Source organism: Lepisma saccharinum, chromosome 1 (assembly GCF_977018435.1).
Source record: "Lepisma saccharinum chromosome 1, izLepSacc3.1, whole genome shotgun sequence".
Lineage (NCBI taxonomy): Eukaryota > Metazoa > Arthropoda > Insecta > Zygentoma > Lepismatidae > Lepisma > Lepisma saccharinum.
In genome coordinates this window covers 84446343-84473837 of record NC_139229.1, presented here as the reverse complement: position 1 = coordinate 84473837, position 27495 = coordinate 84446343, and the positions used below count along the sequence as shown (strand labels likewise).

The 27495-nt window shown below is 36.0% G+C and overlaps 1 protein-coding gene across 4 annotated transcripts; it reads right to left on the bottom strand.

Moving 5' to 3' along the window:
• On the bottom strand, positions 1-27495 carry LOC145997229 (uncharacterized). Of its 4 annotated transcripts, none has more exons than XM_083134026.1 (10): positions 27434-27495; positions 25748-25854; positions 22701-22846; positions 18170-18390; positions 15171-15379; positions 13762-13936; positions 8396-9041; positions 5277-5458; positions 3360-3501; positions 1-1573 (listed from the first exon to the last, which is right to left on the bottom strand). In XM_083134026.1, exons 2-10 carry the CDS (start codon positions 25794-25796, stop codon positions 1199-1201), a joined length of 2145 nt encoding a protein of 714 aa, XP_082990152.1. In that variant the 5' UTR covers positions 25797-25854; positions 27434-27495; the 3' UTR covers positions 1-1198. The 4 variants fall into 4 exon arrangements, with proteins under 4 accessions (XP_082990152.1, XP_082990182.1, XP_082990162.1 ...); XM_083134056.1 differs by having other exon boundaries at positions 27440-27459; XM_083134036.1 differs by having other exon boundaries at positions 27389-27436.

The window sequence follows — 27495 nt, the reverse complement described above, 5'->3', positions numbered from 1 at the left end:
TTTTCCTCGCATACACCTTTCCAGTATTTGAGATTTTATGCATGAATTAACATGTACCTATGAAATTAAATATTGATAAATAATTTCTGGCATGATCAAAAAGAGTAATATTACGTAGTTGAATTATGTGTAGGGTTGTTGACAGATATAAAAAATATGAATGACGAAGCGGTAACGTCGTCTCCTTGTAATTAAGTGATCCCAGGTTCGATACCCAGTGGAGGCATATAGTGGCACAGGTTCAACTTTAAACTGTAGGTCCAGTCCTGATTAGTCTATTACTACATAAAATGGACTTAAAAAACGAAAATTCACAACTTAAATATGATATTTGGATTGTGTTATTTGTCAACCAATTTCATCAGAACCTTTCGCAGCTCAGTATATTTGATACGAGGGCCCAGCGGTTGAGAAACAATGTACTAGAGTACTTTACCTCGTTGATTGATCTTTTTTGGACTAAAGTGCCTCCATGTGCTGGCTTTTTAAAAATAAAAGCAGTCATGCCCAAAACACATCCTCTTTATACGATGTTGAATGCAAATTACAGCTGATAACTGCATCAAAAACTTGATAAAGCAAAAAGAACATTGTGTTTAAATCTTAAAACATTGTAGATATCGATACCTTATTATATCAACAAATTAGAGGTTCAAACATGTTGTAAGGCCTCCTGTTGGGCTCTCTGAAAATAGCTTGTTGGGGTGATGTATTCACTGCGCATACGAGAACAACAAACTGAGGCAACACGATGCACGGTATTGAGAAAATGGCACAGTCCGAGAGGCACACAAGTGACATGCGACACATGCAGCTTACCATGTTACTTCGGTTCGAAAGGTTCAATTGATTACTGAGTGTTCGCTTGCAGGTGACACATGTCTCTTGCAGCATGTTGCGTGTCTCTTCGGTGTGAATTCTCCGTAAGTCACAGACTATACATAGAAACTTGATCCATAATTATCAGTAATTTTCCTGATACTGTATCAATTAATAATATGTTCCATCCTTAAAACGCACGTGTGTGTTGCAAAAAGATGGGTATTTAGTATAAGCTCCACAAAAAGACCACTACTGGATAACAACGCAAAAAAGAGAGAAAATGTAGTATTCAGTGATTGTGCCCCTTCCTCCCACTTAATACCATTTCTCACAAAACATAAGGAACATTGAATACCTTTCTTATTCAACCTTACCACTACTGCACAATATATTCTTTGTATCCCCTAAGAGATTTCAGCTGCTTCCTGATGCTTTTCATAAGATCGAACGGCTGCACAAGAATAGAAATATCACGGCCTACGGCATTCAGGCGATCCTTCACCTCTCCATCTTTGAAGAACAAGTTGAGGGGTCTCCCGTTGATTTCAGTCATCAACCAGTTACAAAGGGATAAACCATCGCATGTTGGTGCACGAGGGGTGAGGCCATGCCTAGCTGCAACACTTCCGGGAAGGACATCTTTAATTTCGGCCGTGTTGCCCTCCAACACAATACCTAGATCCTGACCTTCAACATCTCGTTGAATTGCATACACGTGGCCAAAGGGAACTCGACGTATCACAAATTCTACCTGCAAAATTCATGGACATGTGTAGCTGATATTAAAACGAAAGGTACATAATTACGTTATTTTTAAAAAATAAATAAAATAAAAACTTTAAATGATGAATTGATTTATTTTGATATTATGGGCATATCACCACATAGGCTATTTTTTACCCTCACACAATACAGGTATGAGCCCCTTAATTAAAACAAAATTGAGGACAGGCCTTTTAACAAGAAAAAAATTACAGTGGAACCCCGATTTTATGTTTTTCACAGGAACAAGCTGAAAACACTTAAAATGCGGGAAAATATAATATTGAGGGAAATTCTATATATATTTTGCTATGGTGGAACCATTAAGATTGAATGTATAATGTAGGAAAATATAAAATCTGTGAACATAAAATTTAGTTCCCTCTGTTGAAAAAACGTAACTAAATTTTTGAAACTAATTCATTACTTAAAAAGAACAAAAACTATACTGCATCCAAAGATAAAATCTACTTAGGTTAAAAGCTGAGGCCGTAAAGGGGCACTCAGCACATACAAGGACAACACATCTTCACAGAGGATTATCCTGGCCTTCATCCAGGAACTGGAGCCACGTTGGCCTGCAAGAAGCAGTTACTGGGGCATACTACGGGAAAGCGAGGTTGACTTCTAGGAGCCTTACCAGGTCAACCATTACACACTTTTAAACTTCAGCACAATTTGCCTGTCAACATCAATACAGAAGGAAAGGTTAAGAACCTTTGGAGAAGGAAGAGGAACAAAAAAAAACATCTTTGGTATCCAATTTTAAACAACATCAACACAAGTAGCATTTGATTCACTAGCCTGAAACAACTATGGTCAAAACTAGCCACAGATTTGTACAAAATACCAGTATGGCGTGAGTAGATTGGATCTGTGACCTAGGCCCAAAATAAACAACAGATTGTGAATGGTGGCAGTGATAGACACACAGGTGATCAAAATATTTTCACAAGCAATACAAAATTATTATGCATGAACTGAAAGACATTTACATTCACTGTTGCATACAGACAGGTTAATCAGGACTGAGCCTGAAATTTGAAAAGATATATCAATCAAGAACATGTAAATTAATGAATGAATGAATGATTTGGTGTTTTTAAGTCCACTTTATGCACAGTAAGGCTAATCGGGACTGAACCTACAGTTTAAAGTGGGATCCAAATCACTATGTGCCTCCACCTGGTATCGAACTCAGGACCCCTTGATTACAAGGCAACGACTTCTATCAAGAACATGTGATATAAACATTCCTCTTGATGTAATTATTCTAAAAATCACAACAAAAAATGGAATTTTGTAATTATATAAAGAAATAATTTAATGACAAAGCATTAAAGTAAATATTCTTTGCAGATTCTCCAGTACTTTCGTTTCTATGTAATAACTTTGAAATGTTTAGATGCACTTTAAAATTATTTGATAACAACAGTGCCTTTGCATTTTGCACCTTTTATGTACAAGATACATAGGCTCATATGCAAAAACTTCCAGGTAAAATAAAGCATGTACAGTGATTAAAACTGTGGAAAATGTGGTGTTGGTTAGTTCCTCAAGCCCTGCTGATTTTCAATTTTTCAACAGTTAGTATTCAGTTATTTGCCTTTCAGAAAGATTAACCAAAAGTGAAACTTTGTTGGAAGTGGAAGCAGGAGGGAGAAATGATATGAAAATCCTTGATTTCAAATTCCATTTGGATTTTTTTTTTAACATGCAAAATTAACTCTATGGCAAAACTTTTTGAAGGAGTTCTTAAAATACAAGCTGCTTACATAAAGACTAGTTGATCCTCTGATCAGCTTCTGGGCATCTCCTGCACTCTGTACCACAATATTCCCCACACTCAGAAGCTGATCTCCAATGTGGAAGGCATTGTATAACAGGGGATGCTCACGCTGTTTCCAACCAGCAATCCTGAAAACAAAATGGGAAATACTTCTTGGTCTCTGAAACCCAATTCTTAAAACAAGACTTTCGGGTGTATAGAATAGAGTATAGAATTTACAGTATTATTTTTAATCAAAATTAAACCAGTCCAATAATATATTTAGAAAACGAGGGCTGAACCATACTTCTCTATTGGAAACAGTTCGAATTTCATTACTCATACTGAAGACTTCTTTTAAATAGTCCAGTATAGAGCAACCACAAGGAAAAGAACCTTTGGCCAAAAGTCTCCATGCACCTTCCCCTTCATCCATTCAACTCGGATCATAAGGAAGCCTGCTCCATCCTGACCCTCCCCTCGACGTAGGATTACAATGCACAGGGGTACCAGGTCTGCGCAGACTCTTATTGTCTGTGGTCCCACTATAGTTTTGTGGGTCTCGCAAAATAACAACCAACACTTCTGTGTACTCCAATCACACTGCAAGTTATGACAATACACAATTTTCATTATTTCTGTGGTGATAGTACATTTTGTGACACATCTTTTTTTAATTTTCTACCTACTTTCCATGTGAATTAAAAACAAAAGAAATCTCAGTATACAGGTGTAAGCAAATTAGCATTTGTAACTATTAATAACAACTTCAAATTACTATCATACTCCAGTATCAATATTTTGATGGAAGATATTGGCTCAGTACTAAAAAGATTACATTTTTTGCATTGCTTTTTAACAATCTATCTACTTTACTCTGATAAGCTTACTTTTAATTTTTCAGCGCAAATTTTCTTCGCGATCGATTTCGCCACCCATCTGGTGGCTTTGTGAGGCATGTACGGCAGGCTTGAGTACAAAGCCATCAGACGGGTGGCAAAATCGATCACGAAGAAAATTGCGCAGAAAAATTAAAAGTAAGCTTCTCAGAGTAAATTACCTAATTCCGTGTAACAGCCAAACAGATATATTTAGATACAATGTGAACCTATCTACTTGTTATTAAGAAATATATATAAATATGGATGTATAAAAATGACGAAGGAGACAGTAAACACTTACCACACAAATAAAAGACGTTAATATTTTTCGAGAGATATACCACATTCTTATGAGAATTCTGTAAGAATTCGTGCCCTTGTACTATGTGACACTGTGCTACCTCTTTTTCTCTTGTGAATATGCAGTATATCACCAAAAATATTAATGTCTTCCATTTTGTATGGTAAGTGATTACTGTTTCCTTTATCATTTTTGTTTACCTGCTCTTCTGGCACTTTTTCTCATCCTATTCCTGTGTAAATATGGTTGTATGTCATATTTACATTTGTTGAGGAGTGGAGAAGAAATCTTATTCAAAATTATAGATACCAGCAGGCACAAAGATCATGTTATTTCCTTATTAAATTACATGCCATTGTATGTAAAAAAAAAAATAGAGCCAGCACTAGTGTTGTAAGAGTGTGATGGGAATTCTGATGTTCTGGGTCTGAGACACTCAGATAAGGCACAGATGTTTGGGTTCTCCCTACAGAACCACAATTTGATCTATTCTCATATGTGAAATTAACATAGTGGTACATGTGTGATGTTGTTCAAGCTTGTAAAAACCAAATCTCCTTAATGTGTATATTTATGATGTAAATGAGTATCATTTTTTTGCACATCATTGTTGTCACTGATAACATATGACAGATAAAAAATTTCTGAAAAAAAATTGGGAACATATGTACATTCTATTCTCATTAAAATAAAAGTGCACATTTCATACTTAACATTTAATAAACTGACAAAAGTAACCTACCACACAACACCAAATGTGTCAACTAATGCAATGGAGCCTATGCAGTCCTTGCGACGCAGCTGCATGCGAACACCTCCAGGATGCATCATCTCCCTCCGCAGCTGACGGACTTGTTGCTCTCGAAGGGTTAGTCTGTGTCCAGCATCAGATAAAATGCTGTTCACGTTGGAAGCCGGCGGTGGCTATGGGAATAATGAAGAGTATTTTATGACACATAACATTTATCAGGAATACAGGAGACCTCCTAAAATCTTATACACATAACAATGTCCTTCATAAACTTCCTCAAAGGTTTTCTACTTTGAGGTGTCCTATTCCACACACAAAACTCAGACCTGAAAAATGTCGTGTGATTATAAATACATGTAAGCAAATTAGTAACTTTTCTCTGAGATACTTACTTGTTGTGAAACAAGTTCCCAAGTGGATGGTGGCAAGGGTCACCAAAATTAATAGAACCACTACAAATAAGTCTTGAAGAAAAAGTTAGTAATTCTCTTACGTGTGTATTTATTATACTACCATGTATGATGGTCTAGGGTCATAATTCCCTTGTTGATAAAACGTAAGTCAGCTACAGTAAAATTCTGATGGTTGGAGAACTGATCTAACCTATCGAGATTGCTCGTCCATGGTGTGAACGCACATGAAACTCGGAGAAATTCACGGAAAAGAGCAGCTGCTTACGGGAATAACTTGATCCGGAAACTAGGCTTACAAATTTACCCACTAGAGGTCGCTCTTTATATTAATCTAAAAAAGGACGGAAATACTAAGTTGAATTAGTAGTGAATATTATTAATTTTTTTGTAGAACTCTCAGTTTATTCACTGGGAACTTAACAGCAATCAAACATTTATTTTCAAAATTACGTGAATACTTTTAGTCTAATTATCGCTCAATGAGGAACATTTTGACTAATGTTAAGGGAACGGTCATGTTCGGAAACTCGGAGGCGGAAGGGATGGAAAAAAGACATCAAAATATCTACGTCTGGAGGGAATATTCTATTTTAAAAATTCTAAAGGTGGGGTATAAGTAATTGATAATTGTACCTTAACACACGCACCTGTAGTAGATAGTAACAAGTGGGTGTTAAGTGATTTCCGTGTGAAAGCGCGATGGAATTTGGATATGAAGAGTTCGGAGACTGTGTGTGGCGGTGAAGAAACAATGAACGCACCCCAGGAAGATGGAGGGAAATGATGGTAGTTGACATAGGACCGGCACGAAACTGTTTGGCAGTTTTGGCAGTTGATGTCGAAAAGCCTGGACGAAAGTGAATTTGTCTGTACCCAGATGGGGATGGAGTTGGATTTTGGTCACAAGGAGCAGTGAGTAATGGCTGTGTAGACTGTGTGATGCAAAGTATGAGAGCTCGCCCATGAGGTAAGGCCATTGATGCCATTAAGTGCAGTGCCGATCGAGACAAAGAATCCAGCATCAGGTAAATCTACCTTCATGACAATCGCGATGAGAGAAAATAAAATAAACATTGCATACAAATTTTAGTTATTGTACTCAACTTTCATAAGTGTCATTCACACAACTGAATAGCAATATTCGGCTTAAATCCAGGAATGCATGTGGCTCAGCGGAAGCCGCCATATTGAAAAGAGGTAAAGTACTTTTAGTCAACGGGATTTTCTCTAGGAAAATTAAATCTAACCCATGCATTGAATGTTCTCCAGCCGGTGAAGGAACAAACGTGATTAGAACTGTATTGATTTTGATCGTACGAAATCGTTACGTTACGTATACATTTCCTCACGATGCTCGAGCATCAATAATTGGACTAGCGCTATGGGGTTGGGGTAACGTCCAGTGCACGGACAAACCTGATATGAAAAGTGACTAGAAAGTACACTTGATAACATTTGAATGTATTGAAACCTGCTTTGACATAATATGATGTTATAATTGTAATATTTAATTCGTGCATGTACTATTTAGACATACAAGGTACACCAGCTGGTTTGTCAGTAGAACATGAGAATTTATTTTGACGTTTAATCTTACACTTCATCCTAGTTTTTGAAAACGAGGTACCTCAGGTATTATATCATATTGCCATCAGATCAAGTACATTAAAGTTAACGTCATCATTTGTAACTCAAGAGTTTTCAAACATAAATTATTTATTTTGTACGAAAGGAATATCATTCAAACTAATTACAATAGTTAATGTAAATTTGGATTCATCACGGATCTGAATAAATAACTGAATGTACGAATGAATTATAATTCACCAACGTACTCACTCATGCATGATGTCTAGTTCTCCATTTATGAGTATTCACTAACCATGAAATTTCTTTCAGGTGAGATAGATGTCTGAGTGCTTGTTCGATAGTGGTGACATTTTTTAAGCATGATACTGAACTTGTTTTATTCATTAATCATAAGAGTGAAAGTGAATTGACATATTCACGTCTTACCACGAATTGATCTTTCAGACTTGTCAGGCATGATGCAGGGAAAGAGCGGGAACACTAATTAAGGGATTTTCAGTAACTGCTTTGTGCATCTGCCTAGTACAGGCCAGTTTTCAACAGATTGACTGATTTTTGAATTTCTCTTATTTCATCTTAAATCAATGTGAACTTGAAACATAGTTATACTATTTCTTACTAGCAGGGATTGACTTGTTGAGACCAATCAATCGTCGCCAGCGTGAAAGTACGGTTATTCTATGAGAGAGAACTGATTTGGAAAGATTAGGTTGTTTGAATTGCATGTGATAGGTGGGAGTGGCAATGCAGGAGGGATAAGTAATCTCACGGAATAGTCAGGCTTGGGCAACCCCGCTGGAGCGGACCGTTAAACATATCTTTTATTTCCCAAACATGAATAGCTAGTATGATTTGATTCTTTTTTAAATTACACAAAATTAAGTAAAAACATGATTGATTTGATATTACTTTGCCTTGCTGTCACTTTTGGCTGATCGCGAAGATGAGTATGAGTGATGATATAATGAAATTAATGAAGATACATTCACAAAGAACACCCGTGTCCAGGCTGGAATTCAAAACCAGAATCCTTGGTATAATAGGTGAAATAAAGTAAAGGAGTATCTTTTAAAAATGTACACTTCTTACTTCTTATTCACTTCTTACCTGACGATATGGGTGTGGAGCTGGCAAAAGCCTCTGCTCAGAGTGTACTCGGGGAGGAGTTCTGTTCCTGGCCATAGCTGCCTGACTTCTTTCCGTTCTTGAAGAATTGGATAATTCTGATCCAGAAGTCGTTCGCTGTCGTCTTCTACCTTCCGGAGCACTCTCCTGGTGCCTGGTCACACCCTGAGCAGTCGGATTAGCTGCCGGCACCGGGGATTGTTGCAGAGGATTTATGAAAACGCATTCGTAAGGACTTCCCTCTTCCAAGTCTGCTGCACTTATAGGATTGGTCCCATTGAGGGAGGTAGAATGTCCGCTTTGCGCATAATTCGATGTGAAAGGATCAAGAAATGCACTGGTAGCTGCCTGATGATATCTACATTCAAGAAGGGGTCGTGCGGGAGGAAGGGAATTATTTTCCCTTTCCGTATTGTTCAGTGTCCTCGCCATGAACTCGAAATTGAACACCTGGGACTGTGAATTCTCCTCAACATTATCTCTGACTTCTACAATCGTAACGTTCTCTGCCGAAGAACCACTCTGAGATCCTGATGATGATGCCGATGAAGATGATGATGACGGGGTCTGCAAGGAGTGAGATGCCGCAGAAGGAACTGTTATGTTGGGAAACTGCTGTGGTCGAACTCTGAAAGAACATTTTAAAATATGTAATGGTATTAATGTGGTACTTAAAATCTTGTGCTGGGTAGAGGATTGAAAACTGAACTAATGTATAACATGTAGGCACCAAAGTGATCCAATTACAAAAAGTAAATAAAATACTGTGTAGCGCCAATTATCTGAAAGTAATAAATATCACACCATCCTGCTTAAACAAAGAACCAAGATATCATGCAAATATTACATCATGTTTGTAAAAGTGATGCCATAAGTGATGAAATAATAGACTAGAATATGTTAAAATGTTTTGTTTCAAAAGATTCTCATACTCAAATATGTTCACGTAAATTTTTCATGTGTGTTATATATTCTGTGAAGAGACTCAATTTTTTTTGTTCATCTTGTTCTGTGGCTTCAGAAATAAAACTTCTTATTTCCAGTTCTTTGGCATATTAATCATTATGCAGTATCAGGTTTGAATAATGGCTTAAAATTTAACAAGATAGGTGACAAACTAAATCACAGTGTACTAATTTTGATTATTGGTTGGATCCACATTACTATAAAGGCTATGTGCCCTTGTCTGTCCCACATTTCATACTACATATGGGTTTTAACAAAGAGTTTATTAATTTCTACTTTACTATTGAACCCTCATGTACTAACAACACACATCCCTAGCATTAGATTAAACTATAATAGGAAAGATGAGCTGCTAAGGAAATGGAATCAAGGGTCTATAGACTTGGTTAAAGGTACCATCCCAACATTTTCCTGGATTGACTTGAAAGGGGAAATGAAATTAGGACATTCAAGATTAAAACCCACAACTTCTTGAATAGAACTTTCTTTTTAAAAAATCAAGATTTCAGTAATTTTGGATTATATGATTGTTATATTTCTCAGTATATTTATAAATATGTAGAATACACTTCCATAGCATACAGCCATTAAACTTGGAACATACTGTTGTTATCACTGAAATATATTTCTAATATATTAAGTAAAAAAAAGGTAAAGTGCTCCTCTGTGCTTTACACCACGCCATGAAGGTGTATAGGGGGTGTGGAATTTGGGCCCCACACTTTCTTGATCTCGGCCGAAGGTGGAGATGATGTGATCAGCATCCCATGCCCCTGGCCGCCTTTACACCCCAGAGTTTCCTCCAGGTACCTGCTTTATATGAAGCTGGGTGGGCACCGGAGTTGCTTGAACAGGTGGAAAAAAAAACCAGTTCTCCCTTGCCTGGGATCGAACCTGGGTCTCTCGCATCATAGTCATACACCCTACCAACTGATCTACCGCGGCATGTATATATTAAGTACACAAAGTATTCAACAGAACAAGAAACAATGAACAATAAATAGAAACAAATTCAATTTGTAAAAGTTCATAAGAAACAATAACATCTGTTACAAGTGTAAAGTACCAATATTATCTTCTATGAAATTGACTTAATTTTTCTATTCTCTATGATTTGAATGCAAACTACAAGTGTAAAGTACCAATATTATCTTCTATGAAATTGACTTAATTTCTCTATTCTCTATGATTTGAATGCAAACTACAAGTGTAAAGTACCAATATTATCTTCTATGAAATTGACTTAATTTCTCTATTCTCTATGATTTGAATTCAAACTGCAAAATAGTGAATTTGGAAAATTATTACAATTTACAAGCTAGGGAAGGATTACGGAATTTTATTACGCAGTAAGTTTAAAATAAAATACTTGATTATTTTTAAAGTTACGACTAAATGAGATTAGAGTGAAGGGTGATTTATTAAGAAATACAATTTATTTTTTATTTACTCAAGAGTTTCAGATACAGTCTTATTTGGCCATTTTACACTGAAACAACATAAAGTAGAAACAAAAAATAACAGTCTCCTTATCCATTCTCGGCATTATATGTTGATATTTCGACTGAGGTTTGAAACCCTCTGCTTGCAAGAACCATGAGTGCGGATTCATTTTTCAATGCATAAAGCTACTTCTCTCTTCTCTGTAAAGCAAACAACTTAACTCTTGCATATAAGTGAAACAATTGAATTGTACGGGATTTCTGCTTCAGTACAGCATATCCAAGTGAAGTACTGTGAAACTGAAAACATGCAGTTATACCATTATTGCTGTAGGTATTAGAAATTTATCGCAAGGAATTTATAGAATTGCATTGTATAGGTACTTAATTTAGCTAACCAAACATTAAAACAGGAACACACTGTTAATAACAGCTTCTGAAAGTTCATATACAAGGGGCATCCTGAAAAAAGCTCCAATGGTATATTTACGCAGCACTAGTGGTCGGAGAGTGACACACACACATACAGGCAGGAAGAAGTGGCGGTAGATAGTTCTTGTCTTTGCTGTCTAACACATATGCCATGGGCATACAAAATTTAGTGCCATGCTACGACAAATGTCAGAACGGTGGTGATGATTATGCATGCCAGAACAACGGTGATGATTATGCCAAAAATTAGGCCCGTGATATTATTTGCTATTAATGTTGGTTTGTTACGAGTTGGATGAATTGATTATGTAATACGTCGCTTCATGTGAAAAGAAAATATTGTAGATGGAAATTTTACATGCCATATGTCTGTACATTCGGAATGCATTTATCATGCACTTTCTTTCTTTCAAAAACAGTTTGTGTGCTTGTTTTCCATTATTAGCTAATGTGAAATTGACGTGTTGAAAAAAAATATTTTTAATCCTCTGTTTCAACACAAATGCACGTGAGAACCGACTTCTACCCCCTTTTTGCGTGATTTATGAGGATTATAATGCCTTTCATGCTACTTTATTACTATTATTGTGATTGTTCTTGTTGGCACGTTTATCCAAGTACTTGGCCCTACCCCCCAAACGAGGGTAACGGCAATGGCCCTGGCTGGCTACGGCCCTGGTGTTCGCAGTAGAACAGTGTGTTGTTCGACTCGCGACCTCAGCGTCGAATGTGACATGTTTCAGTCCTGTCCTATATCACTATATATACGTATATTGGTTGTTTACGACATATACTTATGGATCCTGTGCCACGGAAAACCTATTTCAATGTGTGTGTGTGGGGGGAGGGGTAGCAACATTCGTAAATCTCATTTCATTGGTGATGTGGCTTACGAAGCTTCGAGTTCCCTTTTTTAAGTAGTGAAAATCTATTGCAGTTGGCAACACTGCAGAATGGTGTGGGCCCGGTGCAGTTTCTACTCGAAGCAACTACGTCATGTAGAGGGAGGGGTCTGCAGATGATGGAAAGAACGAACTGAGACCTACTAGGTATCGTAAGACTGCGGGTACCCGCCGGGTCTACAATGCCTGCCAGGAACAATCTGTGCAGGTGGGCATACAAGCTGCTCAAGCGAGGGTGTTGCGCAGGTTGCATGGCATTTCAGGAGCGATGTCTCGTGAACGGGTCTGCTCCAGGTCTTGTGCAGGCCTTTACTAGTGTTGCAGTAAATTTGAGGTTGGGAGCATGCACTTGCCAAATTTTTATAACGTTCACCAATGCAGATTTATGATTCACTTTTTCGTGATAGTATTCAATATGTATCCTGTCTTGTTGGATTTATCTAAGAATAGTGCAATGTCATTGTAAACGAATGTTAACTTGTGCGAAACCAGTAATACGTCAGGACGAAGAAAGAAAACCTTCGTAAGCACTGCTACATTAAGTAATGTGAAGTGAGCCAGAAGAGTAATAAAATTCCAGCAGTATATTTGCAGTCTGAAGACATCCAACAAAAATCAATTCCATACGAGTGCCATGCATGCAATTTCTGTCGCATGTTGTAGTGAGACACTTTGTCGGGTGCCGATATTCGACACAAATCGTATGTATCAAGGGAGTCTATTTGTTTCCATGTTCCTACAGTATGTCCAACAAAATGCCTTATTACGACATCTGACAACTATCAGATGGCACCACCAGCTCTCATCCCCTCCATCTGTTGACAGTTCCGTCCCCTTAATACTCCCATACAGACAAGAAAAATGATAATTCAATGCATTTTCCACTTAATGTTTAGAGGCTTAACACATTTTTTCTGCCCCTCCGCAAATTTCTCTCCCTCTCTCTGTCCTCCTGCATAAAAGGGGCCTAAAAGTTGAGGCAGAAACTTAGCAACAAGATTTCCTGTTCCCGCGCAGAGTTCCATAACGATATCTTATAAAAAAAATAAAATCAATCAAAACAAAATTCCCTGACATTTCCCTGACTTTTTTGACACCTCAAATTCCCTGACTTCTCCCGGTTTTCCAGGTCTGTCGCCACCCTGTACAAGCATAAAAACACATTTTTCGTTGTGACGTTTCAGAACACATGCTCCCTTCATCAGACATGGAAGCGAGGGAACTTTTTCAATGTTGACATAGTTGACACCTTCAGAGATAAGTCGCTAAATATGACTGCTTTGTAAGACCCGTTGGGGAAGTAATTCGTGAGAAAGACTATCTACTTTACTACCTACTTTTGGAGAAACGAACGTAGTTATTTTTCCAAAGTTAAATGCATTTGTTTCTTAGTCTGATGAAGGGAATGTGTTTTCCTGAAACATCACAACAAAAAATTGTGTTTTTATGCTTTTAATAACCATAGACTACATGAGAAATAATTCTACAGATACAAGAAAAAAAAACATGTTGCAAATTTATACAAAAATGGATTGTAAATTCCACTTATCTGATATTTACAAAAAATTACAGTAATCCTCTGCGTTAAAAATTAAAAAGCTCTTACCTATTATATGCCAGTCTTTCAGGATTCAATGCAGATGCTGGTGTGGAAGAGGAACTACTTTGGCTATCAGAGCCAGGGGTTAGCCTAAAATGCACCAACTGCGCTTGAGCATTTTCCCCGGGAGGACTTATGGAAGAACTTGGTACTGCATCCTCCGAGACAGTAGAGCTGCCATCTAATCAAACAGAAAATAGTTAAACGTGTTACCAGGATTTATTTCATTTCATGTGCTGGAAGACGTGCCATTATCTAATAACCATGTTTTCAGTGATTAGCAGATACAATTCATTAGGACAGATACAGGGTTAGTAAAAATTATGTTAACACTAATGCATTTGTTTGTTCCACTTAATTAACATAATTTTTTCTAACCCTTTATTTGTGGTGAATAAAAGGTCAGGATTTCGGTACAAAAACTGGGTACATTTGAGGATCAAAAGTGGTATACAAAATGGCATTTTGGTCATAAAATGGTGAATATAACCCTAAATTTGACTTAAAAACTACAGTTATTACATAAAATAAACTTTGTAGTTATCAGAGTATATTAAATTTATTCCAGGGCAAAGATGTTCATATCTGCTTTACAAATATTCACAGCCAAATTAGTCAATTTTCCATGATTTGCATAACTCGCAGCATAATTCAGACTTCACAGAAACTATTGTCAGTAAATAAACTAAATTTCATGTTTAAGAGTTCAATACACATCTTGTAGTTCGTTTTGCATTATTTCATGATGAAACATGGTATGAAAATGTACCTCACACATTTAAAAAACATGAATAAACTTTACAGGATTTCTTTCTCAGGGGGGGCAGGGTCATAGAAACTTTTATTATTATTATTACTGCTTTTATTGTTGATATTATTTGTTATTACTACTACTATGTTTTTTAAAAATTACATACATTTGTTATTTCCATACTCTGTGTATCAATTTGAATAACTGTATACTGACAAAAAGCTGTTTTTTATAGTTAGATAATCAGTGTAAAATAGACTGAAATGTGAAGTAGACTTAAATGTAACCCTACTTGAAATAATAATAATAATAATAGTTGCTGCTGTAACTTACAGCACAGAAAACGACATTTCTTATATAAAATATCACTACAATTTTACCATTCGAATTACATTAACTCTTTTCAGAAATAGTGGACGGGCAAGTGACCCCTGGCCCCTCCCTGCAGGTGCCCTTGAATCCAGCATGTTATTTCATATTTCGTGTTTCCATCAAAAACGAAATATGCATGCCTCCATTCATTAGTACAGCCATGGACACTTCTGGGTTGTAATGATCCCATTAACAGTCAAAGGAAATGTCACAACGCAGAAGTGTCTGTGACTGTACACCTGCTGCAAATGAATACTAATGTGTACACACACACATCCAAGGACTGACATACCAGAAGTCTCTGGACGGAGTGGCTCCACTCCAGGCACAACAACAGATGGTCCCACGGGAGGAGCAGGCAGAGGGGAGTTGGGATCTCGTGTTGGGGCAAGAGGAAGCCTAGGCTCTGGTGTCTTGCTGTAGATGTTTTCCTTTGGCGACAGGATTTTCATTTCTCGTAACTTGTTCCGTATTGTGTCTACCCACTCCATCATTAGGTCCCTGAAATATAGATAAGGCATAACATATTTCCTACAATTATTAACTACATGTATTTTTCTGCTATGTTGCTGGTTGATTTTCAAAAGTTATCATGTTTAACATGATACACTCAGAAAACTTTCAACTCCTACAGAAAACAAACCAGTGGCAGATTAATGATGTTTTTCCTGAGTTGTCACCTTCTACATTTAATAAAGGCATCAATGTCTTCTATGCGGTGACAATCACTTGATTTTACACATGAAGGAAAGGTTTTACTGCTTATAATTAATTGTAGATGTTTCAGAATGTGATCATTATATACTTTGTTATTTGTTACTTGACCCTTTATTGATACAGGCATATATTTTTGGCAAATAAAAAAGCAAAATTTTGGTACAAAAACAGTCAATTTCGAGTTCAAAAGTGGTAAATAAAATGTCGGTGTTATAGTGGTGAAAAATCAGTGCATAAAATGACATTTTGGTTTTAAAATTGTGAATATAATTCTAAAGTTGATTTTAAAAACTACACTTATTACATAAAATAAACAGATCCCTTGTAATAGCACATTTATTAAGTTTATTTCTGTATAAATGGGGCCATTTTTGCTTCTCAATATTTACAGCAAAATTAATCAATTTTCCGTGAATTACATAACTCGCAGGATAATTCAAAATGCACCTCACACCTTTTAGAAACATGAAAAATTAACACTACAATGCGTTATTTCTAGGGATCGAATTTTTAGGTGTTAAAAAGAGGAATTTAGGACTTTATAAACTCCATTTTAGGTGCTTATAATTAATTAATAAGCATAATTATTAATTAATAATGAAATAACTGGTTTTAGATTAAATCTGTACACAAAAGTTACTATTTTTAGTGCAATGAATACTATACTCTGGTTATAATATACAATTTGTCCAATGTAAAAAGTTTATCATATTTTGAAACACCTCACCACCATATGCTTTTCAATGTTCCCCGTGGTAAAGTTCTTCCAGTTGTCTGCTAATAGACGCTTGAACAGACACTGACATTTCTGGATTGTAACAATCCCATTAACTTTCAATGTGATCGTTACGATCCATGGATAACCTTCTCTCCATGCCGCAGGAAGTTATTGGTGCAAACTTTATAAATGCAACTGCTGCCGATTCACAAAGCAGGTTTGAGGCTCCCCGAGGCATAGTGGTAATGTCATCGCCTTGTGACGTCGTCGTAGATTCGATATCCGTTGGAGGTATACATAGTGGTTCGGATCCTACTTTAAACTGTAGGTCAAGTCAAGATTTTGTAGCTAGGATTCCATCCAAAAAAAACAGCTCACATTTTTGTTTCGTATGCTACACTTACGGTCCCCGAAAGTACTGCGTTCAGCAGCGGAGAATGCCTTTTCCAGTCGGTTCGCTCCAGATTTTTCCAATTTCATTGTTCTTAATAAAAGTTATTTTTAAAGTTAAGCGAATGGTTTAAAAGGCGTTTTTCAAGTCAAAATAGGGCTTTTAGGTATTTATAGGAATTTATAGTTCATTAAGGCATTTTTAGGTCCTATAGAATTTCAGTAGAGGGGTGCTGTGTATATGAAACTCAAAGGTCTCTAAACAGCATATGTCTAGGACGTAGCAAAAAACAAATAGGTATGGACCTAGAAATCCGTTCCCTAGTTATTTCACATTTCGTGTTTTTCGTCAAAAATAAAATACGCATGCCTCTATTTATTGGTAATACAATTAAGGCTTTTGAACAAGTATTCTTGGGTTACCAACCAGGCAGGCACGTAGCCAGGAGGAGGGCTCAGGGGGGGGGGGGGCTGAAGCCCCTCCCAAAATCCTACAAATATCTAATTTGAATATTGTACAGTGGTAATTAATTTTACTTCTTTAGCAGATTAAACATTCTATAATAAGTTGTAATATACCGAAATAATTATATTGATAGCTTCTACCCCCTCACTTTTTCACCTTTAGATGCGGCTGCTGATAAGGGATGAGCCCCCTCCGAAATAAAATTCTGGGTACGGCGTGCAGCCAGGTTAAGTTGATGTTGGCTTCCAACATTTCGAGTGAATAGATTGCTCTCATCATCATCAAAACGTTGGAAGCCAACATCGACTTAACCTGGCTGGTAACCCGAGAACACTTGTTCGAATCATGTCACCAGGAAGGCTACAATTCCTATTTTCAATTAAGCCTTGTTTCCATGTTTAAAAAACAATAAAGCCACTGATCAAGGTAAATAAAAAATAAAAAATAAAGTAAATAAATGTTTACTTTAAAAAAAAAACACTTTATGTTTCAACCCTACAACAAATTTTAAAAATATATAATTTGAATTAGTTTCTTAGTCTGAAGAAGGCTCTGATTGATTGATTTAGTTTATTTTACTTTTCGTTTTGTGCCTCTTGGCTAATTTGCGAAGATGGGGATGAGTGATGAAATGATGAAATGGTAACCCGAGAACACTTGTTCGAATCATGTCATGATGAATGGACATTCACAAACAACCAAACCCGACCGGGATTCGAACTTGGGACCCTTGGTGTCGCAGTGCGATGTGCTAACCACTTGGCCACAGGGTCGGGCGAAGAAGGCTCTGATACAGGGTTGAAACGTTATGTGTAAAGTGTTTTTTTTTTAGTAAATAATACTACCTTTGTCAGCGGCTTTAGTGTTTTTCACTCTTTATTACTAATGCTTAGTCAGCAATTTCAATCATATTAAAACAGCTTAGAGAAATCACCAAATAAACTAAAAAATAATAATAAATCACTAGTTACATTAGTTACTTTGAGGAATAAAACTTTACCATGAGGGTGCCGCAAGCCGAATGACATCAGAGCTAAGAGTAATGACGAATTCATATTCGTCCTCTTGAGCACAAATTGTCGGAGACACATGAAGGCAATTTCTGAGTGAAACAAACCAGTCTGGTTTGTGAGTAGATGCTTGTTTCTGGTCCTGGTACAACTCCACAAGAGCCTCGACATCATCATGGATGCAGAAAACTGCCCACACTCTTTCTCCTTTCTGAAACAACAGAAGCAGCAAAATAACAAACAGAAAAATAGAAAACATCATACTTCAAGAAATAACCAAGAAATTATGAATGTAGATTTAAAACTACCAAATACTGCTCAAATAATTTTATGAGTGCATAGTCAGCACCAGGCTACATGCAGGGATGGTTAAAGTGTGTTTTTGGTGTCTACTTTTCACCAATCTTCATTAAAAAAAATGATTACGTTATATATTTACTGTTTTAACAAGAAAAATAATACCCTTACTATTAAATACCTTAGGCGTTACTGTTAAAGAACACGTTTATTGTGGGAATGTATTACTTTAATATCTACATAATGATATCAAAATGACAGCTTAAATTGCTACATGATTTTGCAATGTACTTATTCTGTTCTGCATCAGTAGCTTCAATTCATTTTGCCTACTCAAGGAAAATGCCCTTATGTGGTGATCCCCCTGAGGGCAGCAACCTGGGCAGTTGCCTGGCCCTTAATATTACAGTGTAACTAGTGCTACATAAATTTTACGTACATGAAGGAATCTATCTTTAACAAAACCTCTACATCATGAAAACAAAATGACGATTCTTTGTGCAGGGTTCCCACGCAAACTCCAAATCCATTTTCCCTGAGATTCCCCTGAGTTTTCCAGAATCCTCATATTTTTTCCAGAGTATTGAATGTACAGTAAATGACTACTATAATTTTACAATGGCCTCCTCCATTTCCCCTCATAGGAATACCATCCTCACCTTCTCTATTACTGTTGTTTTCTGATGCAAATAACAAAACTAGTTCAATAATAAAATAAAATTACACTTCTTTGCATGTAATTAAGAACAAAGATGACCAGTTTTCTAGAACTTTAAACAAGTCTGAAACAATTTCTAACATATCTGATATAGAACATTGAAATATTTTCACACTTTTCATAGATGTTTATAAATGGATACAATATCAATTAATCTGTAATGCATACAATAATAGTTAAGACAAACAAATTATTGGAATTTTTAAAACATATAAAAATGAAGAGACAATTATTAGTACCGATGTAAAAAGGAATAATAAGTTACTGAGACTGAAATATAAAACAAGAAATGTACTTAATGTCTGATACAGCAAATTAAGAAACTTTACTTCTCAGGAGCTTCAAGTTTTTTTTAATTGTTCTACAATAGCCTTTGATTCTTCTTGCACCTTTTGTTGTTTTATCTTGTAAAGCACGGATCTCACTTGCTTTACGTTTCATTTCTTTCCTCTTGTCTTCTTTGTGATCACATTTCTTTCTCATCTTCTGCAATGCTTCTTCGTATCTAATACGTGCACCTGTAACACTCTGGATCATATCTTTGCTTACTTCTACATTTGACACGCCTCCTACCACTTTCCCTGCATCATAAACTTGCCGAATAGCTACAACAGACTCTTCTTTCAAGTTTTCTATTAAAACCTGCCTATTTACAGAAAACCCACTTTCAACATATGCATTGCCACGTGATAAAATCAAAACCAACTTAACAATGCTCCATAACTCAGAGAAGTCATCCTTGCCCTTCATGACACCTGTAAAAAAAGAATCTAGTGCATCAGTTTTGATTGAAAAGTTACAAAACTTCTCTTTCAATTCCTTTAACTACTGACATTGTGCAACAATGTCTTAAACTGGCGAATTACTTTATCACCAGTTACAGCCTTCATTCTCTTTTTCCTGAGAAGTTCCTGTATCAGGTCTTCCATGCACCGAGCACATCGCATATATTTTACGTCATGTAAAAGATCAAAATCGGTTAATTAAATTTGTAAAGTGCAAAATTTATGAGGGTATACACTTGGTCACCAGCTCTGGAATCACATTTAAAAACAAGAAAGAGACAAACAAATAGATATGAGTTCCTTGCTGAAAGAGAAATGCTACAACAGCTTGGATTATCCACAGACAGGAGCATATTATAATCCCTCAGTTTTGCTTCATTGGGAACCATTAATCTATTACAAGATTTTCCCTGAGATTTCCCTGAGATTTGTATTTTTTTCAAATTCCCTGAGATTTCCAGGTTTTCCAGGTGTGTGGGAACCCTGTTGTGAACATTTTTTAATTTATTTTCCTTATATTGGAATTTTATTCTTAATTTTAAAATGTATAAACATGGTTTTATTAAACATAGAAAATTTTAAGAGAGTTTTTATTTGACAAGCCCGTACCTACATTAAGAATGAAGGTGAAAAGTTCGAACAATGAAAAACAAACAATAGTAATATTCATAACACTGCAAATAAAGAACAAATGTAATTTTAAAGTCTTACAAGAAAATTGTGCATGCTTCTAAACGTTTGTTTTCAAAATCTAACTATCCAAATCAAATTTACGAATGTCAAAATTACGTGAAAGATTTTTCTCATTTTACTACAGCAACGTAAAATTGACGTACAGTGCACAACATAACAAACCAAATCAAGACGATCAGCGCTTGCACCCTCCTTACCACAGTGCTGCTCGCGTCTGACAGAATGCCCGAGGCACTGCTAGGTGGAGGGGAGAGTGGGTGTGAGGTAGGGGAGGGATTTGAGTGCAAAGCATAAGTAAATTTTACGTACCGTAGTGTTCTAGGGTTAAGCAGCTCCTGGGCATACGTTACCTATACCCATGGAATATTTTTTGGACAATCGGTGTTGCCAGCTAAGATCACATACCACTAAAAGGCCACTTTTTACTTTGCACATGATCCTTACTAGTCACAAAGAAGATTAATATGGCAATAGTCACTAAATGGCGTAGTGGTAACGTTGTCACCTTGTGATCAAGGTTTGATACCTGGTGAAGGCATATAGTGGTTCAGATACTTTCTAAAAGCCTCCCCGATGGCACAGTGGTAGTGTCGTTGCCTTGTAATCAAGGGGTCCCAGGTTCGATACCCGGTGGAGGCACATAATGGTTCGGATCCCACTTTAAACTGTAGGTCCAGTCCCGATTAGCCTTACTGTGCATAAAGTGGACTTAAAATATCATATCAATCAATCAAGATACCATTTGAAACTGCAGATTGTCCTGATTAGCCTATCTGTGCATAAAGTTGACTTACAAGACACACAAAAAGACTATAAACTCAAACAAAAATTACCAATATGACCATGTGTTAATTTTCTATTCATTTCTCTCCCCTAAAATTAGCATTATGGGGGGGGAGACCCTGAGACATACACTTCAATGGACACCGCCATCTTTTGAGATCTTTCAAGATACAAGATACTTCTTCCTTGATGTAATCTGGCTGCATGTCTGACACTTTACATTTGCAAGACATGACATTACTTCCACCTGCCAAATGTGCAAGTTCTTCAAGTTTGCATGTTTTTTTTTTTAAAAAAAAAAAATCAAGTTTATGCACAGATAGGCTAAGGAGGTCTGGATCTGCAGTTCACAGTGAGAACTGAGTCACTATGTACCTCCACCCAGTATTGAACCTGTGACTCCTTGACAACATTGTCACAACACCAATGTGCAACATCCATAAGATCACTTGATGTTGGTTGCCTAGCAAAACGAGACTATACATTCCCCCATGCCCCAAAAAGAAGCTAATTCATAAAATTAAGAATGGGCAAACATGAAATGTTTGCGAAAACTGATAAAATGCCACTACAAAATATACCAATCTAATATAAAATCAATATAAAATGTTCAGTAAAGAACCTAAAGTTTCATTCACCAATTTAAAATATTTGTAACCAGGTGGTTGCAATACAATTTCATCCAGCGACAGATCCAGAAGATACGGTTGGGAGGGGCAACTTTAACTTGGGTACCTAACATCACTGATAGTCAATTCTTGCACTGTTTTGTAGAAACAGTATATAGTAATTTAAACAGGAGCCAAGCTAACTTCCATGTTTTAGAGATTAGTGTATTATTTTGCACAAATTTTGTCCAGGGATGCAAAATATTGTTATAATTGTATGTCATTATCATAATTCCTTCCATTGCCAAAGTAAACTGAATGATCAGATATGAGGAGTAAAGTGAAGAAACGTTATTGCATATTTACTATACAAAACCATGTGAATTTTTGCCTTTCTATTGATAAAAAATGGCAAAATTTTGCACTAAGTTATACCCTACATCATCCAATAATGATACAGTACCAATTGATCTGTTCATACATAAAATTAAATTTCTGTTGTTGATGACTCAAAATTTGCTAACCACAACATGCCACACCTTAAAAGAAAGAGAACAGTAACCGCAAAAACAGAACATTTAGCATAACTCACAGGTCTTGCTGTTTACAGAAAAGTTAATGTGCTAAATTTACTTACAGGAACCTTTGGAAATGCTCCAAGTTTCTTGTTTTCTGATGACGGCAGTTTCTTCAGCCATGCATTTTTGTGTATTTCACGAAATAAGATAACAGGTGTGGAAGATGCGGTGTCTTCTTGTCTCACAGTTGATGGAGTGGTGCTACCTGCACAGAATTAGTGAGAGCTGGGGTTAAAAATACAGCTCACATGATAATTTTCACATTTGTCATGTTATACTTTACTTTTCAACAGAACATGAAAAAAAGACTGGAAGAAATTTCATAAAAGTTCATTTTCCTTGCAAACAAATAGTCCATTATTACTTATGTTGTATCTGTAACAAATATATGACTTGTTTATTCAAGGTCACTTATCAAAAATACAAATACTTTTGTTTTTTATAGCGTTACGACCTACCTAAGGTACATAAATTCAAACTGTGCCATTACAATAGCAACACTATCAAAATATACAATTTACAGTATATTTATTAAAAACCTAAAAATCAACTTTGTGTACAACTTTCCAGAATTTCTATTTCTGACAAATTAGCAGAACAATTATTATTTTTCCTCTAAAAATTATTGATCAACTATAAAAAATAACTTGTTTTCTGCCACTTTTGGTTAGTTGCAAACATAAGGATGAGTGATAATATGATGAAATTGATGAAGGAACACTCATAAAGAACACCCACACTCAGGCTGGGATTTGAAGCCAGGACTTCTGGCATCGTAGAATGTTGAGCTAACAAAAAAAAAATATCTACCATGTTAGGAATAATTTTAGACATACGGAGCTCGAGAAAGAAAATCCAGAGGGGAGGAGAGTTTCCTGTTTGTCCCCTACCCACCTCTGGATACTCCACTTCCTAAAATGTTGAGAATTTATAACCCTTGTTTCTTTTTTTGTTCCCACCAGATATGAAAAACAAGATGCAAAATAAACTCTTAAGTAGAAAATTTACAATTTTATTAATGACATGACACTTTTCAGAGTGTGAATAATCAGTATGCAATCTATTCTGTACCAAAAATGCAAAACTTATATGCAAATGGGATTTTTAAAGATTTTGTTTACCATAACAATACTGAAATGTCATTTTATATATGGAATTCAAACCCAAGATATTGACAGTTTTTGTACTGAAATTTTTATGTAATTAACAATGTGTAATTTTTAACTGGAATTTTAACTTCAGTGTCAGTCCAGAACACACATGATATTTTATAAAGCATTTTCATGCATGCATGAACATGCAATAATGATGAGAGTAGAAAATTTCTGTAGTAAACACTCAATCTTAAGCGTGTCGCAGCATGGTTTTAGGTCTGAACGAAGCACGAAAACAGCATTAGCAGACTTAGTAGAATGTGTCACACAATCTCTGAATAATTGTAATCACACGGTAGGAGTCTTTTGTGACCTATCAAAAGCTTTCGATTCTGTAAATCACGAGATATTGCTGTGGAAACTTCAAAAACTTGGTATTCGTGGACTACCACAAAAGTGGTTTCAATCTTACCTTACCAATAGAAAGCAAATTATAGAAATCGCTCACACCACAGCAAAAGTATATGTAACACATCAGCACTCCACCATGAAAAGTGTAACATGTGGGGTGCCTCAGGGAAGTATTCTTGGCCCTCTTTTGTTTCTTATGTACATAAATGATTTACCAAATGTTATACCCGAGCCAAATGCAATATTATATGCTGATGATACAAATATTATAGTAACACACACTTCCAAAGATGCTCTACAATCTAAGGCTAATAACGTATTAAACAAATTAGATGACTGGTTTTTAAATAATAATCTACTCCTCAACAGCAAAAAAACAAATTACATTACATTTTCTACAATCCAAACCAGAAACCAAATAAGCCTCAATCTAATATCTGGGAATACACAACTAGAGCCTAAAAAAAAATCAAAATTTCTGGGTATCATTCTGGATGAACACCTTAGCTATACAGAACACATAAACATGCTACAATCAAAATTAAGTAGTGTGTGCTATGCCCTTCGAGAAATGGTAGACATCTCAAGCACCCAAACAGTAAAGTGCCTTTATATGGCAAACTTTGATGCTTTACTAAGATACGGGATTATGGTTTGGGGTAACAAGGGCCACTCCAATGTCCTTTTTATGCTTCAAAAAAGAGCTATAAGAATCATAGCTGGAGTAAAGAAAACTTATTCATGTAGAACTCTTTTCCGTAAACTTAATGTGTTAACTCTTCCCTGCATATACATTTATGAATGCTTAATTTATGTTAAGCAAAATATTACCAACTTTGCCACAAATGAGGAAATACATGGCCTAAACACAAGAAATAAAGACAAACTTCACATAAAACACTGCCGCCTTAACTTATGTAAGAAAGGTCCCTTAAACTCTTCCATATACCTCTACAATAAACTACCACAAGATGTGAGGAAAGAACAAAAATTGATGATATTCAAGCACAAGATAAAATCAATGCTTCTGAAGCATGTTTTTTATTCTATAGCTGAATACATGGAAGCAACTTTTACATAAGACAAATGTACATAATGCAGTATAATCACATATTTTTCTTGTAAAATTAAATGTCAAATGAAAGTGGATAATTAGTATCACCTAGAAGTAGGCTGCAATGTTCTATATCTTCTCATGTTATATTTTTTTTGTGCTTTTGAACATAAAACAAGTGTAAGACCTAATTTTTTACAATTTTTGGCTATATATTTTGTATTTGTAAAATCTATTAATGTAGTATTGTATTGTAATGTAAGTATTGACATGTCCTATATTACCATGTACTGTAATTTGTACACACCGGTAGTCCTTGGACGCAAATAAACTAAACTAAACAAAACTATGTTCATGTACACTCGCCTTAATTAGTACTCTGGCAGTTTGTTTCTTTATACAGCATATTTGCAGAAGATGCAATTCAACTTGCATATACGCTGTGTAAAACACAGCTTATTACTAACTTCGTTGACCCTGTACAACTACTAGCCTACACAATGAACAATTGACTATATAAAAGTTGATATAATCAGCATATCCATACCATATTGTGTTGATGTTTCTTGAGTTTGGGTGCTTCCAACTTGATCCATTTATCTATTGTTTCACAATACCATTTGTATTGTATTGTGAAGTTTTGATGTTTTCATCCTGAAAGACAATAAATACCTGTTACAATACTGTTTGAAAAAAAAATCATGTAATTTTATGAAAAATATTAACCAATAAGTGGCATTAGAACATAATTACATGTAGGCCTATGTAAAACTTGTTACATAGCTAACTTCGGTAAAACTCTTATATGCGGGAAATCGCTCTAACTCTTTAATTCTCTACTTTTTAACATTCGTACTTACCTATTCTGCATTGCGAAAGATTGTTTAACAACGGATTTAGCTTTTTTCAACGAAATTAGTATCTATTGTCGACATATCGAGTAATTATTGTTCGTTCTTTTCTCGCTTCCTGAACATGCAAAATGGCGGGCAAATCTTGACTAGCATTGTGTTTCAAACGGCAAACTAGTGTTTCAACCTTCTTAACAGAAAAATTCCCGCATAGCCCCGAAAACCATTCCCGCATAAGCCCAAAAACAATTCACGCATATCCCCAAAAACCATTCAGGATAGTATGACCATCCATGAATAGCCCCCAAAACCATTCCCGCATAGCCCCAAAAACCATTCTGAATCTTATAACCATCCACGAATAGCCCCAAAAACCATTTACGATAGCCCCATGCACCATCACGGTAAGGTTAGGTTAGGTTGCTTTAGGTTGGGCAATATAGTGAAAAAAACTGTGTGTTTGGAAACATTTAACGGGAATTGTATCATCAGATGCTCGCAACATCCAGTTCAAGTACATGGATGGAAATGCAAGCAACAGCTTTTGTGCATCGGAGGGACATTATTATAGAAAAATACATGATTTAGCGGCAAAATAGTTTGAAAAATGCGAGAAAACACTTCTACGACCTTCCGAAATTACACAGAAACTCAATTCCGTAAGTACTTTCTCCTGTAAATTTGAAGACATCCATTTCCCGCATATGACATTTTTACCCTAACTTTTGACAATGCATCCAATGTTTAGGTCCTCAAAGCATACTTTACAACGTGTGTTCTCCCCATTATTTAGATGGCTGTTGTGTTTGGTTTATGGCTTGTGGCAGCAATATGAAGAGAACAATGAGATATGACTTCACAAGACCTACAGCGTACCAGGTACAAATAATATTATCTGAAGTTATTCTAGTTACTCTTGTACCTCCGATACCTTTGTATCATGAACCATTTTCAAAATTGTTTCCAAATTCCTTCACATTTACCGTCTAGTACGAGTTATTAGGATAGGATTACACTAAATTCCTTCTTCCGTAATTACGTGCGATCAAACAGCTAACCTAATTGAAAATAATCAAAGCCAAATCGCGCCTTTGCGTAACAGTAGACTATACATGCATGCATGGGAATTTATCCACTTTCTCAAGAGACACGCAGATGAAATGTGTAGGATGTTGCAATTCACCAACACCTGGTGACTCAAAAATATAGTTAATGAAGGGTAATGAAACTTTCTTTACATGTCAAAGTCCATAACCATAACAAAGGCCCCAAATACACAAAATAACTATTATCTCTTCAAAAGCATTGCAAAATAAAAATTCTACAAAGTTACTCACGATTTTGATAAATAAACAAACACGGCATCAAAACATTGAACTTACCCCTACCACGAGAGCTCCGCCCCTCCACAACGGTCGTCTTCTTCTTCTTTAGCACAGAGATA